The following is a 14,508-nucleotide window of genomic DNA, read 5'->3' as shown; positions in this document are numbered from 1 at the left end:
CCTGCTTCAATCCATACAAAGACTTGTTCAATTTACACACTGTAGTGGTACCAGCTACTTCAAGACCAGGAGGTAAGTCCATGTATACTTCTCCATGAAGATCTCCATGTAAGAAGACATTGTTCACATCTAGTTGGAAAATGTCCCAACCTCTCTTTACCGTAGTAGCAATCAATGCTCTCACTGTTGTCATCTTGACAACAGGAGAAAAGGTCTCTGTGTAATCTATCCCTGCTTGTTGAGTGTACCCTTTCACTACCAATCTGGTTTTATATCTCTCCACACTTCCATCTGCCTTATGTTTTATTTTGTACACCCATCTACATCCAATGGTTTTCTTACCTATTGGTAATGGAACCAAATCCCAAGTCTTGTTGTTATGAAGAGCCTCAAACTCTTGTGTCATTGCAGCTTGCCAAGCAGGATAAAGGGCTGCTTCCTCAAAAGATGATGGCTCATGATCATGACAGACATTTTTAACAAGTAGCTGACTATTAGGACTCAGATTATCAGGAGCAATATGACTATTGTTTGAGAAAACAGTATGAAGAGGTAATATAGGAGTGAGGGCTGATGTCGCATTGGTGTTTCTAAGTGAGGGTAAAGAGCAGATGTAATCACTTAAGTACGAGGGAACCTGTGGAGTTCTATGGGATTTCCTTATTGGATTTATTGGTTGTGGTGTAGGAACTGGCAAGGAAGAAGACTCAATGATGGTATTATCATTAGGTAGGTATGGCATAGGGCAAGGTTGATACAAATTGGCATTAGGAACATTACAATCTACAACATCATGCATGTCAATGTTTGTTTCTACAAAAGGAATAGAATGTAAAACAGATGGAAAAGTGCCTTTATGTGTACGTAATGCAAAAGGAAATACATTCTCATGAAAAATCACATCTCTAGAAATATGTATTCTTTTTGTGGTTAGACATAGGACCTTGTAGCCTTTGGTACCAAAAGGGTATCCTATAAAGATATGAGGGCCAGTTCTAGGTTCAAATTTGCCTCTATGGACTTTTGGTACAGTTGGGTAGCATAAACAGCCAAAGCTCCTTAAGGAGGAATAATCTGGTTGTGTTTTGTGCAGGATTTCAAAAGGACATTTGTTATTCAAGTAAGAACTAGGGAGTCTATTAATGATGTATGTGGCTGTTAACACACACTCTCCCCAGTATTTAGTGGGCAATTTAGATTGAAACAACAGAGCCCTTGCTGTCTCAAGAAGGTATTTGTGTTTCCTTTCTACTATACCATTTTGTTGTGGTGTGTAGGGACAAGTCCTTTGATGGATTATGCCCTTTGATTGAAAGAAAAGGGAGGCCTCATTGCTAGTAAATTCTAAACCATTGTCTGATCGAATGGTCTTGACAGTAGTAGAAAATTGATTTTCAACTAGGGTAATAAATGCTTTAATAGTCTGCAGAGCATTACTCTTACAACTTAGGAGGTGAGTCCAAGTGGTTCTACTATGATCATCCACCATAGTCAGGAAATATCTGTAATTGTTATAAGTAGCTACATGATAAGGGCCCCATAAATCTATGTGGAGTAGTTCAAAGATCTTAGTTGAAATTCTGGTACTTTGGCTAAAAGGAAGTCTTGTTTGTCTAGCAAGGGGGCACACTGAACACAGAAAAGGTTGTTTGTGGGAAAACTTTGCTGGTATGGATGATATTCCTCTCATCTTGGCAAAAGGAACATGTCCTAGTCTAGTATGCCACAATAGATCTACATTATTTCCATGAGATAAGCAAGAAGTCATAGAAAGCAATTCATTTTTATTACATGAGATAGGATTCATTACAGTACTTTGCAGATGACAAGAATTAAAAGAATTGAATGAAGCATGAGAATTGGAAACAGGTGAACAATTCTTAGAAGAGCAACTCTCAGGCTTAGAAGAGCAATGCTCAGGCTGGAAATCAGTCTTGAGACACTTTGTGCACATGAAATAAAGTCCATCCTTGTTGTTACCAATTACCTGAGGCCTCTTCAGTGAAGGGGCCTGATATAAACATAAGGCATCAGTAAAAGACACAACACATTTAAGATGTATTGTTAGAGAATGGACAGAAATCAAATTATATTTGAAAGAGGGCATAAACAACACATTGTGCAGAATGATGCTAGATGTAAGTATCACATCACCAACTTGTGTCACCTTTACCTTGTATCCATTTGGAAGAGAAACAAGTAGTGGATATGGTAGGGTCTTACGATTTGTCAATAATGTTTTGTTAAAAGTCATATGGTTGGAAGCTCCTGAGTCTATGATCCACAAGTCAGCTTTGGAGTCAAAATGTTTGCATGAAAATTTGTCAAAATCTAAAGAAGAGCTACAAACCACAATACCTGCAAGGTCTACTGCTCCTTCTGTGGGATTATTACTGCTACTGGAGGCTTCTCCACCATGAAAGTGTTGAAGCAAATTCATCACATGCCCATATTGCTCCCTGGTGAGGCTCATAGGCTGATTTCCTTTGTCAATGTATTCATCATTTCCAGAAAACACATCTGATCCATGAACATTAGTTGCTACCCTTTTTCCTTTGTTAAACCTGGGATTGTTGCTTTGATTCTGCCTTGGAGGGTTTCTATACTCATTGTTATTGTTGTATCCATTCCTTCCATAGGTCTGATTCTGAGTATCCTGAGGATATCCATGCAGCTTGTAGCACTTTGCCATGATGTGTCCTGACCTCTTGCAATGGTCACAGAACAAATTTGACTTGCTTGTACTAGTCATGCTACTGCTGCCTCCTGCAGAATAGTTAGTTTTAAAACCTTTTGAGTTTGAAGGGCCTGCACCAGCAGAGTAATTCCCTGTAGAGTGACTTCCTGCATTCAAGGAAGCAGATTCCATCAACATCTGGCCTTTTGGCTTAAATTCCCTCTATTTTTCTTCCTGTATTAAGATGGAAAAGGCTTGTGCCATTGAAGGCAAAAGACTCATCATGAGGACACTGCCCCTGATAACGGTGTAAACCTCATTAAGGCCCATTAGAAACTGAATCAAACGCCTGTCTTGTTCAGCTTTGTGTGTACCATCCTTGGCTCCACAGAGACATGTGCAGGTGCACTGATTGTTGGCATTTAGATTACTAAGTTCCTCCCACAATCTCTTCATTTTAGTATAGTAAGAAGTAATGTCCAGAACACCCTGAGTTAGATCATTAATCTCTTTCTGAATTTGGTATAACTTCGCGCCATTAGTTTGATCATATCGATCCTCCAATTCCTTCCACAATTCAACCGAATCAGTAACGTATTCAACGCTATCTGCGATATCTTTAGCAAGAGAATTGAGGATCCACGATGTGACCATATCATCGCATCTTTGCCAAAGACGCAATTGAGGAGAATTTGCAGTAGGCTTTGGGAAATCACCATTAATAAAGCCTAATTTGTTTTTCACTGAGAGAGATCGCATGATGCTCCTTCTCCAGGATCGATATCCCATTCCATCAAAAGGAACGGGAACAAGCATTAGTGCAGGGCTATGTGAAGGATGCACGTATAGAGGATTGTTTGGATCAATAGAACCAGTAACAGTGGAAGCGGAAGAAGATGCAGGTTCATCGAGAGAAACAGCCATTGTAGGATCAGCGGAAGCAAGTAAAGCAATACAAAAATCGACGTTAATCGAATATAGGGAACGAACAGACTTACAAACTGGAAGTAAGCGACAATGGCTCTGATACCATATCAAAACGCAGCAATTGACGATCCAATTACAAGCCCTAAAGTGAGCATCAATGGCGGAGAAGAAAAATAGAACTTGTTTACTTGAATAAAACTTCTCAAATGAAAGCGTATGAGTACATGTGGATTTATACTGCACTTAGCAATCTAACAAACTAGTAACTAACTACTACCAGCTGTAACTAATCAGGCTAACAATCACTAAGGCTAACTATCATAACTGACCAATAAGTATAAATGCATGTTAATAATATTCATTCTCAATATGTTCTAATGGTACTTGGACATTTTTGCGGTATTCAGCCAAACCCCACAGGCCACAAGGGAAATATATTTCTATATGCTGCATAGTGCAACATGCAATTCTTCATGACAACTCCAGTTATTTCCTGCACATATTTATGAAGTCAAATAAGTGCAATATTTTGATAAAACTGGTTTTAGCAATCTCTGTTCTTTGAGAAATTGTTTTGCCAGTTTGAAAGGGATTGTTTCTTTATATTAACTAATCAAAGAAAGAAGTTCAAACATGTCATTGGACTTTTAGAAATGGCTCAGCCATGCCATATGTTAATAGTTGGGCTATTTATGTCATCACCGTGACAACAGTCCACATTTGTGTCACTCTTTACTGAAAGTTCGATGGCATATTTAAACTTTTTTCCATTAATCAAATATCATTCAAATATGACCAGATTGTTTAAAGTCGACTATATGAATCATCTTTATTCGCTTTGTTTAACTACAGTCAATTTCGTTCTAGTACTTTAACAGCTTGTTCTTTTAACGGTCAAAGAATCTTCTCCTTTGTTTAACTTGTAATTTACAGAGTAATTACCTGTTGTGGGAAGTCACCATCTTCCATTTGAGAATTAATCAAAAGCCTAGCCGCACGGTGGAGGGGTCTTGGATCTCTATCAACCTGCCCAAAGGAAAGTTGGTAAAGAACTCTTATAAAGAAAAAGTTCTACTCTGATTTTGTTATAAATTACAACATTTACTAATGGCATGATACATAAACAAACCTTCAAACTTGGCTTCAACCTACAAGTAAGCACTCCAACTTTGAAAGGTCACATCTAGACACCTCAACTTGGTCTCAACTGGAAACTAAACACTCCAACTCGTCTTCGTTGTGTCTCGTGGCACATAAATTTTGAAGGTGTCTAGATGATCGTTTTGTAAGTTGAAGTGTTCAACTGACACAGTGGAAACGAGTAGAAGTGCCTAGATGTGCACTCTCAAAGTTGTAGTGCTTAATTGTCAATTGAGAGCAAGTTTGAGTGATGTTTATGTATTATGCTTTTACTAATACTAACAAGGAATTAACCTAGCTAGAGTGAATCAATCCCATCAATGCCCATGCAGTTTGTACAAGATTTGAGTGTTCTTGATCAAATACAAAGCTAAGTCACAGTTATCTTTTCCAGATATCTTTATACTTCATCCTATTCTTTAAGGGTAAAAATGCATGTCAATAGAAAACTTAAGACTTAAAATATTCAGTATTGGAATGAAACGGCTCCAAATGGAGTAGGATGCATGTGCATAGTTCATATAACCTACTATGTTGCATGGACTCTCCAAAAATGTTGTTGCAGATCTTCCAAAAATGCATAACTTTTGGAGGATCTGACACACACCAAGTGACATTCTGAGCAACATATCATATATACGACCTTAACAATGCACAAATTAAGATGTAGGTGTAGTTATTGTTGTTTTACGTAGCTTTTGTGCTACCTTGTCAGGACAAGAATGGTAGCTTTCTCCCTAACCACCATCAGACCTTTGTCTTCGTAACAGAAATTCAACGCCTTTACGAACAGCTGCAGAGTTGATGTAACTCTTGCCTGCTGCAGCAAGCCCTCCAAGAGCAAACCAGGAAACATATGTAAAGCACACACCCTTGGAACCATACCTGTTGACATGATTAATCGTGTCATATGTATCGGTAGAGCAGAAAGTTCAAGGACTCGCAAGAAAAATATCATAAACCATGAACCATCAGGCTTCTGTACATCGTCAAGATATTTAACAGCATTATCAATGAAATTGTCAATCTCTGTGGTCCGGTGTCCAGGGTATAGCTTTTTAAACAGAACTAGTGCTTGGATTGACGCGCCAGTGCACTCAACATACCTGGGTTGACATGTAATCAGTGTGAAGATGTTGTTAGAATATGAATAGTTTATAGTCTCCTACTTGGTAAAGAATTGTATTATAGTGTCTATAAATAGGGTTTTGACAGAATCTTACTCATGCTCAATGACAATGTTCGCAAAAAGTTCAGTACGATTGAGAAACTGTCAGTGAATATAACACAACAAGAAAGTTACATATTCAGGTTCTGGATGCATGACTATAGAAGAAGTTGAATGCTGTTAACAACCTTGAAATGAAGCAGATAGATAAAATTCCTATATTGTGAATCTCTAACTAATACAATTATTTTACTTTACCTCCAAATACTGTGAGGCCCCTGCAGGCTCCCAAGCGGCTCTCCCTCCGCCCGACGAGTGGGAAGAAGAAATAAAAATGGATCGGACAGGGATAGAGATGAGATGGAGATGGCTAAAAATGGAGGTGGGCTGATGGGCTGAGGAAGAAAGCTTTTTTAAGTTACTGTAATTCTTTTTACGAAAAAGGGTCAAAATTGTCCCTGAACTATGTGAAATAGACCGCTTATACCCTTCGTTACATTTTGGTATAAAAAATGCCCCTCTATTATCTTAAGAGACCACAAATAGCCTCAATAGTTAATACCCCAAATTTTTATTGACGTGGCAAGCCACGTGGGAACTAATCCTTCCACCTAGCGTTGCCAACTAGGATTCACTACAAAAGAACTAGACTTTTAGCAGCAACAACAGTCGCCACAAAAGTCCAGAAAACCATCACTAAAAGTTTTTAACATTAAATTTTTCTTCATTGTTTTTAAAAAATAAAAAATGATATCGATTAAGTAGGAGTTTGAAGACACTATATGTTTTATTTTTATGTCATATGTAAATGTAAAAAATGTAGAATGGTGCATTATATAGTAGGAGATTTGAATCGAGAAGTAATTTTGATGATTTTTCGTAATAATATTGTTATGTTTTTAATATTGATTATTGCAAGTTATTTATTTTAGAAAATTAGGTTGCAATCAAAAATTAATTATCATATTTTTTTGTTGAAAAAATAGGTTTTGCTAGCGAATGGTTGTTAGAGCCTTAGTCGACCACTAAAAATCACTCATAACTTTTAGTGGCAATATTTTGGGGAATTTGTGGTGACTTTGTCGCCACTAAAGGTCAAGTTCTTTTGTAGTGAATCTTAGTTGACAATGCTTAGGTGGAGGGATTAGTCTCATGTGGCTTGCCACGTCACTAAAAATTTGGGGTGTTAACTCTTGAGGGGTATTTGTGGTCTCCTGGGATAACGGCGGGGTATTTTTGATACCCAAAATGTAATGGAGGGTATAAGTGGTCTATTTCGCATAGTTCAGGGGCAATTTTGACCCTTTTCCGTTCTTTTTAAAAGTTTCATTATTTTATTGTTTTATTTTTCTATTTTTTAAATATTTTTTTAGCTTAAATATGATAGTCACTCGCCTTAATGAGAATGAATTCACGCATTTTTGCCAACTCAACCATCTTGATGCCACATAAGCCTAGTCAATGGTTAGAGGGGTTTGATAAGTTGTGTTTTATTAAGTTTAAGGGTTCAATTGATAAAGAGTTAAGTAGAATGGTTCACAATACAAACTCATACAAGTACAAAGGTCTATTAGACCATTTCGGCTTAATTAAATAATAGAAGTAAGAAAAATCCAATGGAGAGGATGCATCTAGAATAAAGTTGAGTGTTTGTGTGGTAATAAAGTGATCTTGGTGCATTGAGTGACACGTGTAACAAAAAGTATAGATATTTGATTAAGCTAAATAATTGATTTACCCTTGATCGTCCTCCTCATCACATTTCTATAGAGTATAGTAACTAGATAAGCATGGCCCGTGCTACACGGGCCTAACATTTTATTTTTGAAGTGGTTAAATTTTTTTTATGCTTTGAAAACCATCTGTAATTAAATAAAGTAAATTAGTATTACAATACATGAAGAAAGATACCCATTTTTGCATGTTAAACTTTGATATTACAAGTGAATACATTAAATTATGAGCCGAGTATATCAATTTTCATATTGATCAAGAATTAGATGGAAAAGAAAAAAGGAAGCAGCAATGTTCTCATCATAAGTTTTGAAGGGTATGTGGTGTGCCGTATATATGATGAACCATTGTAGAAGCACTCATAAAAATTGAAATGACAAAGCCACCTAAATCAAGATTCAAAATAGACGTAAGAATCAAAAACTTGTAAAAAAAAAATATGGCTATTTTCATAGCAAAACGATTAGTCGTTGGCATTTCACAGGATATGCCACAAACAAAGATGTAATTAACTTGAAGAAAACAAATGGACAAGAGTCATTTGACTAACATGTTCGTTTTCGCGTGATCATGGCTCATAAGGATATAACAATGACAAAAAGGTTAAGAGTTCCAACAGTATCTTCCTATGATTTGTTCTTTGAGTTTGAGTTTTATGGTTAAGAAAAGGATATAAATAAGTAAATAAATAGGATAAATCCCGATTTGGAAATACACAATTGTTCTTGTCCAATCCCAGGCAGTAGATACCATGGAGCTTTGGCAATCATGAACTGCAACAGCTTGTACAACATTTTTCTTTTTAGAGTAAATTAAGCAGCATTTTTGTTTCGAGCTTATCTGGGGTAGACAGACATTCCCACTTAAAACAATATGTTCCTGTTCATATATTCAAACAAAAAATTGTACATACAATAAGACACAATGCGAAATTCATCCAAAACATCAAAGAGATAACATCCCCATGGTTCATACTATCTACCATTAATGTTAAACATATAAGAATGGAAAATTTAGTTAGGATCTCGTCACTTAATGACAATCATGAATAGAGGTCCGAATCAAAGAGACAAAAAATTATCATATTTCTAGAGTGAGACATCAGTATTCTTACAAAGGTAAAAATGTCTACTATTTTGGTATAGAGAAGAAACTTAATGACTTTGTAGACTGTACTGGTAATTACAGAGAAATAAAACTATAACAGTACTCTTATGCTGACTTTTATAGTTGACACTATTTATTTCAAAATGGAACAAGAAACAATAGAATAATTGGCTAATGTATCCAAACCACTACATTTGAACCTTATATTGAAGAGAAGACCAAACAAAAGAGAGAGTCTAGCTCATCAAAGCTTCTGCAATGAAAAAAAAAAAAGGTAAGAAGATTTGGCTCTACACAACCTAACGATATACATCCAACACCAAAGATTTGTGCCTAAAATGCGTTGCTAGATCTCTATTGTATGGCCACAAAACCTCTACAGGTTGCTATATTCTCACGATATACATGTCATACTTTCAAAATACTCTCTAACAATACCTCCAGTTCATTAGCCTTCTACCATGGCACTATAATATTACATATTAGTTGTTTTGAAGCATAATATTTGTATTCCTTAGGACCATACATTTATGTTATCACATCAAAAACGAAAACGATACACAATCCTTAAGGAATTATTCCTCCTTGGCACAATGCAATAAATATGTTACGAAACAGACATAATTAGATACTTAGGCATTTGTCAAGTCTAATGTACGTAACTCGCTCTAATTGAGTAATCTAACAATATTTACCTAATCTTAGCATCTATAGAATTTCTATGAGATATTTCCTATATAAAAGAAAAGTCTACCAAAGTTTAAATATAGGCAGAGTCTATGTAAACAATTGTACATTTTTTAAACCAATCTTAATGTAATTTTAAGTCTATCTCGTTTCCTTTAAAAAGTTTCGATCACCATAACAACGCATATTGTTCAATGTATTTGTAGGTCACTTGTACTAATTCCTTGAATATGATCATTTCTAATCTCCTGTAATTAATTCCTTCATATATACAAAACAAATCTAGTGACTAATAAGTCGATTTTCTTTCTCAAAAAAAGAAAAGGAAAACCATAATATAATATTGCATCCTAATTGAGGACTTGTAAAATATGATGGTAATACTAAATTCCATAAACTGTACTTGCAGAACCATATGGCTTGAGAATTGAGCATCCACAGAACACTTCAATACTATTTTATTTTAAGCCAAAATTGCAATAAATGCCGCATAAATAAAATCTGTTTAGCCTTACACATAGACTAATAGTTCAGGGAAACCAAAGAAAATGGTCTAGAGGGAGGCCTGTTAACAAGAATGTTATATATAAATGACATTTCTTTTAACTCTTGGCTGTTGCACGTTCTGTTGGTTCTTTTTTTCTTTTTTTAAAGTTAAGTATCAACCATGTAAAAGGGGTCAAGCAGATTTCGCAACTGTACAAAGTCTCTATTGGTCTTTAGTTTCCTTAGGGTAGCAAGGAGTGAAAGAACAAAAAAGAATGGCGACAGTAAATTAAGAAAATAATTATAGGATGGATACATAAATAGTGTTTCGAGTAGAAATATCATTCCAGACCTAAACTATGATTTTCATGCAGCACAACATTAGGAGATAGAGTATACTCAATTAAGGTGCATATCCAATTTGGAAAAAGAAAGGACTAATTTGAATCTCATTAAACAAATGAGCTGAGATAATCATCATATTATTATTATAATTGGGAAGCTCCAATATGCAAAGTTGAATTACCATATTACCCTCACACTAAATTAAAATATCATTAAATATCTAATTATTTAAATACTAAGTAATAATTATATTATATTATACTAAATACTAAATACTAAAAATAAGAAGGTGTATAGTCAAACTTTGAAAGACAAAAATATTTCACACAAAGTTGTTAGGAATTTTTTATTTTTTTTTATAAAAACGTTTTATCTAATTCTTTTAAGAACGATTATGATTAAATGGATTAAATTTGCTAATTAGATAAAGTATTTTTATAAAATAAAAATTAGATAATTAAAGCGTTTATCATTTATTCCTTATTCTTTCTCTATAATTAGTGTGGTTAAATGTATTAAATTTGTTATCCTTTCTCTATAATTAGTGTAATTAAATGTATTGAACCTTTCCTCTCCTCCATGTCTAAGATCACTAACTTCTGAAAATTAACTTAAACAACTCTTCACCTTTTCATCTTATCCTATATATATATATATATATATTTCTTTACCAATTGCCTCTTGTTGATGTGAATCATTAGGCAATTTTCAGGTACTTTTTTTTTGTTTTAAAATATTAATATTTGTTTTGATCCTAATTATAATGATATTACTTTTTTTTGTTTTGAAATATTAATATTTGTTTTGATCCTAATTAGAATGTTTTGAAATATTAATATTTGTTTTTATCCTAATTAGAATGATATTACTTTTTTTTGTTTTGAAATATTAATATTTGTTTTGATCCTAATTAGAATGATATTTTGTATCATAGTTTTATCTTTACCATTTTAGATGGTCTTTTTTTTCAACTGTTTATAAATATCTGAATTTATGTGGAACAATTATTATACTCTTATTTTGTCATATTCTCCGCATTCTTGTGTTTACTTCTCTTTTTTTATGTCATTTTAATTTTTAATTTTTAATTGATAAGCTAAATTTCTTTTCAGGTTATTCTTACATTAACCGTGTGGAATAACATTTTTTTTATCCGCTTTATATTCTGTTGCGAACTATCACAATTATATATATATATATATATATATATAGGTTGAATAGTCATTTAAATATTTAATTAAACACTAATCCTTTATTTGTTAGTATTAAAAAGTAAATTTACCTATCTATTAATAATATTTCATTAAAATGAAACAAGAGAAAACAAATACATTCTCACTCATTAGTTCATTCAATTCAATGTGGTGGAATTGCTTTTATATTCCACAATTATTCAACCTTTAGAATTTCTTTTAGTATTTTAGATTTGTAAAATTTTCGATAATAAATATAAACTTTAAACTAATAGTATTTAGGAAGTCCAAGTGACTGGCATATCTATGTGATCAAGAAAATCATTTAACTTTTTCTTGCTCTTTTTGGATTTTCAATTATTTTAAAATTTATATGCTATCTACCATTCATATATATATATATAAAAAGTTGAGTCATCATTTAATTACCCCTATGTTAATTCAAAATATTATAAAATATTTAACTAATTAAATTGTAAATAATAATCATATTACTATATTACTATTATGATGATAAATACTACAAGTGAAAAGGTGTAAAAAAAAAAAGATTAAAATATCCATAAAGTATGTGCATTTATTTAGTACGTGAAGACTTGTATCTGATATTCTAACTAAACCTTTTCCCCTTCTCTAAATTAATTTAAATAACTTAATTAATGTAGTAGTATTTGACTTTATGAAAATTTATGTGCATTTTGTATTTTATGCCGTTCATAAAAGTAATTATTACTTTCATGAATAGGAAAAATCAAAGAATTATATTTGAAGTCTTATTGCTATGATGTGGTTATTTTTTGTTCACTATAAATAATATGACAACACTATTAATTAAAATATCATTTGCCGTAACATTTTTCTCTCTTTTATTTACTTATTTATTATTTTTCTTCTTTTTCTTTGCTTTAAATACTCACCTTCATAATTCATATCTAATTACCTATTCAATTGATACTCTTAATATTCATAACTCTCATGTTTTTCATATTAATAACTTTCAAATATTTAATTTAAAACTTTAAGATGTCTTTGATATTCCTCTACTTTTATCTATATAAATCATTCTTTTTATTTCATGAGAAGAATCCCTACCAAAGGTTATCCATTTTTTGTACAGTTAAAGTAGTGAAGCACTTGAATGATTATTAAGGCTTTTGAATTTTGATTGGTTACGGGAGAAGGTATCATCAAGAACTTTACTCCTTATGTATTTCTTTTTACTATATGTATTTGTTGACACCCAATTTTGACCGACCTTTAACCCTTTTTGGGAATGCTATTCGATTAAATACTTATTTTAAAATATATTTCGAGTTTAAAACTTTAGGCGATTTTGTCTAAAAATTATATATTTTAGTATGCTTGCTTTATAAAATTATCGTAAATATTAATAAAATATTATAAAATTATTAGTATAACTCGAAATAATTCAAATGTTTTTAAAATTTAAGTAATTTTAATTATAGTATTTTAATGGAATAACATTCCCTTAAGCTTCCTCTAAATTATTTAAATCATAGCTCATCCTAGTCCAATTTATTTAATTCGTAACCCTCTTTTTATGCAATTTTACTTTCCAAGTGTAGCCTATTATTTCAATTTGGTTGCAATTCTAGCCCTTTATTCATTACAATTATAACCAATCGGACCAAACTCAATCCAAATCTCATACCTCATATTTTAATCCTAACCATTGATCTCCTTTATTTAATCTCAACCTTCCATCTCTTTTGAAATCGATGGCCCAGATCTCATTTATTTTTCTTTCCTATTTTAAACCACCAAAAAGAACCCCTAACATTTCAATCCTTCATCTTCCTTTCTTCTCCTCCTAACCCCGCCTCCCCCTTCCCCTTCCCTTTCGTTCTCTCCATTTTTTCCGGCGAGATCGCACCACTTGCTGGTGGCAACCGCCCATCTTCCCCCCTCTTCGTTGCTCCCCTCTCCTCCCCTACCCTCCGCCTCCTCTCTCTCCCATGCTCCGGCGAAGACGCCGGGAAGACCACCAGGCAGCGGCTCCAGCTGCTGTCCATCAGCGTCCAGAAGCATCTCCGACCGGCGAGAGCTCCTCAGAGAGCAGCCACGAAAGCCACCAGCAACAGCAGCAACCAGACGACGCCACCAGCAAGCCTCCATCGCTGGCAGCAGCTCCAGCCGGCAACAACAGCAGCAGCCGCGAGAACCAGCGAGCTCCGAGCAACCAGCAGCGGCGGTCTCCGGCCATGAACAGCAGCAGCAGTCTGCAACAACAGCTCCAGACAGTAACAGTAACAGTAACAAGAACAGCCAACAACTAGGCGATTTCCATACTTCTTATCCCCGGTGAAGTTCGGGTTCGAAGACGGATCTTAACAGATCCGTCCAGGTTCGTCCTCTTTTGATTAAATTCCCATCAATAAATTTCTTAGTTGTAACTAATTTTTATATTACATGTTTATCTTATGTGAGAATCATTAATGCTTAAGCAATGTCATCTCAAGCATGAATCGAGTCCTTTTGGTTTGAGTTGTTTAAGTCGCGCATGTTATTATAAATTTAGTGTGAATTTGCCTTGTTTTAAAATTCTCTATTAGAATCCCAATGATCCTGGAATATTGCTTTTGTATTCAAGATTGGTCGTTCTTAAGTTAATCTGTTAGGATTTGATGATGGAATTTTCTCGTTAATTAATATAACTAGTGTCTAAAACAAAGTGACTATTGGCTTATTTGATTATGTAAGACTAGCATGTAATTTGCTTGCTTGATTTTGCATAATTTTGATTATTTGATGCTAAATGAATCCGGACAGATTTGGCGGCTCTTGGTAAGGTAAATTTGCTTATTATTAATTTTTAATTGATTGTAATAGCCTTAATTTGAGTTGAATGGATCCGGTTCCTTACTTGTTTTATTTTTTGAATGGAGATAAATATAATATTACTGATCTAGTTCTTTAAATAAAGAAAATATTTAATTGATCCCTCCCCCATTAATTATTGTCCCAAACAGATTTCCTACATGTGATATCCTTGGTAAGTGATTGATTTTAATTTGTTTCCTTCG

The 14,508-nt window shown here is 33.8% G+C and overlaps 2 protein-coding genes and 1 long non-coding RNA gene across 3 annotated transcripts; all 3 read right to left on the bottom strand.

Moving 5' to 3' along the window:
• Positions 1 to 349: 349 nt before the first annotated feature.
• On the bottom strand, positions 350 to 3,500 carry LOC102595559 (uncharacterized). Its single transcript, XM_006351995.2, has 2 exons — positions 2,359 to 3,500; positions 350 to 2,011 (listed from the first exon to the last, which is right to left on the bottom strand). The coding sequence occupies exons 1-2, from the start codon at positions 2,873 to 2,875 to the stop codon at positions 1,977 to 1,979; spliced, it is 552 nt and encodes a 183-aa protein (XP_006352057.1). The 5' UTR covers positions 2,876 to 3,500; the 3' UTR covers positions 350 to 1,976.
• On the bottom strand, positions 2,900 to 3,601 carry LOC107061455 (uncharacterized). The gene has a single exon (XM_015310715.1). It carries the CDS (start codon positions 3,599 to 3,601, stop codon positions 2,900 to 2,902), a length of 702 nt encoding a protein of 233 aa, XP_015166201.1.
• A 425-nt stretch (positions 3,602 to 4,026) lies between these two features.
• LOC102594015 (uncharacterized) lies at positions 4,027 to 5,606 on the bottom strand. Its single transcript, XR_367610.2, has 3 exons — positions 5,452 to 5,606; positions 4,547 to 4,630; positions 4,027 to 4,097 (listed from the first exon to the last, which is right to left on the bottom strand). It is a non-coding gene; the product is annotated as an uncharacterized lncRNA (long non-coding RNA).
• Between the last annotated feature and the right edge of the window lie 8,902 nt (positions 5,607 to 14,508).

The sequence above is a fragment of the Solanum tuberosum genome, unplaced genomic scaffold, assembly GCF_000226075.1.
Source record: "Solanum tuberosum cultivar DM 1-3 516 R44 unplaced genomic scaffold, SolTub_3.0 scf00140, whole genome shotgun sequence".
Classification (NCBI taxonomy): domain Eukaryota; kingdom Viridiplantae; phylum Streptophyta; class Magnoliopsida; order Solanales; family Solanaceae; genus Solanum; species Solanum tuberosum.
Note: the sequence above shows the minus strand (reverse complement) of the source record. Positions and strands in the feature narration are given on the sequence as shown.

Coding starts and splice junctions, on each gene's coding strand:
- LOC102595559 (XM_006351995.2), bottom strand. CDS start 2,875: ATGTTGATGGAATCTGCTTCCTTGAATGCAGGAAGTCACTCTACAGGG. Junction 2,012..2,358: donor AGGAGCAGTAGACCTTGCAG/GTATTGTGGTTT, acceptor TGTTTATATCAG/GCCCCTTCACTGAAGAGGCC.
- LOC107061455 (XM_015310715.1), bottom strand. CDS start 3,601: ATGGCTGTTTCTCTCGATGAACCTGCATCTTCTTCCGCTTCCACTGTT.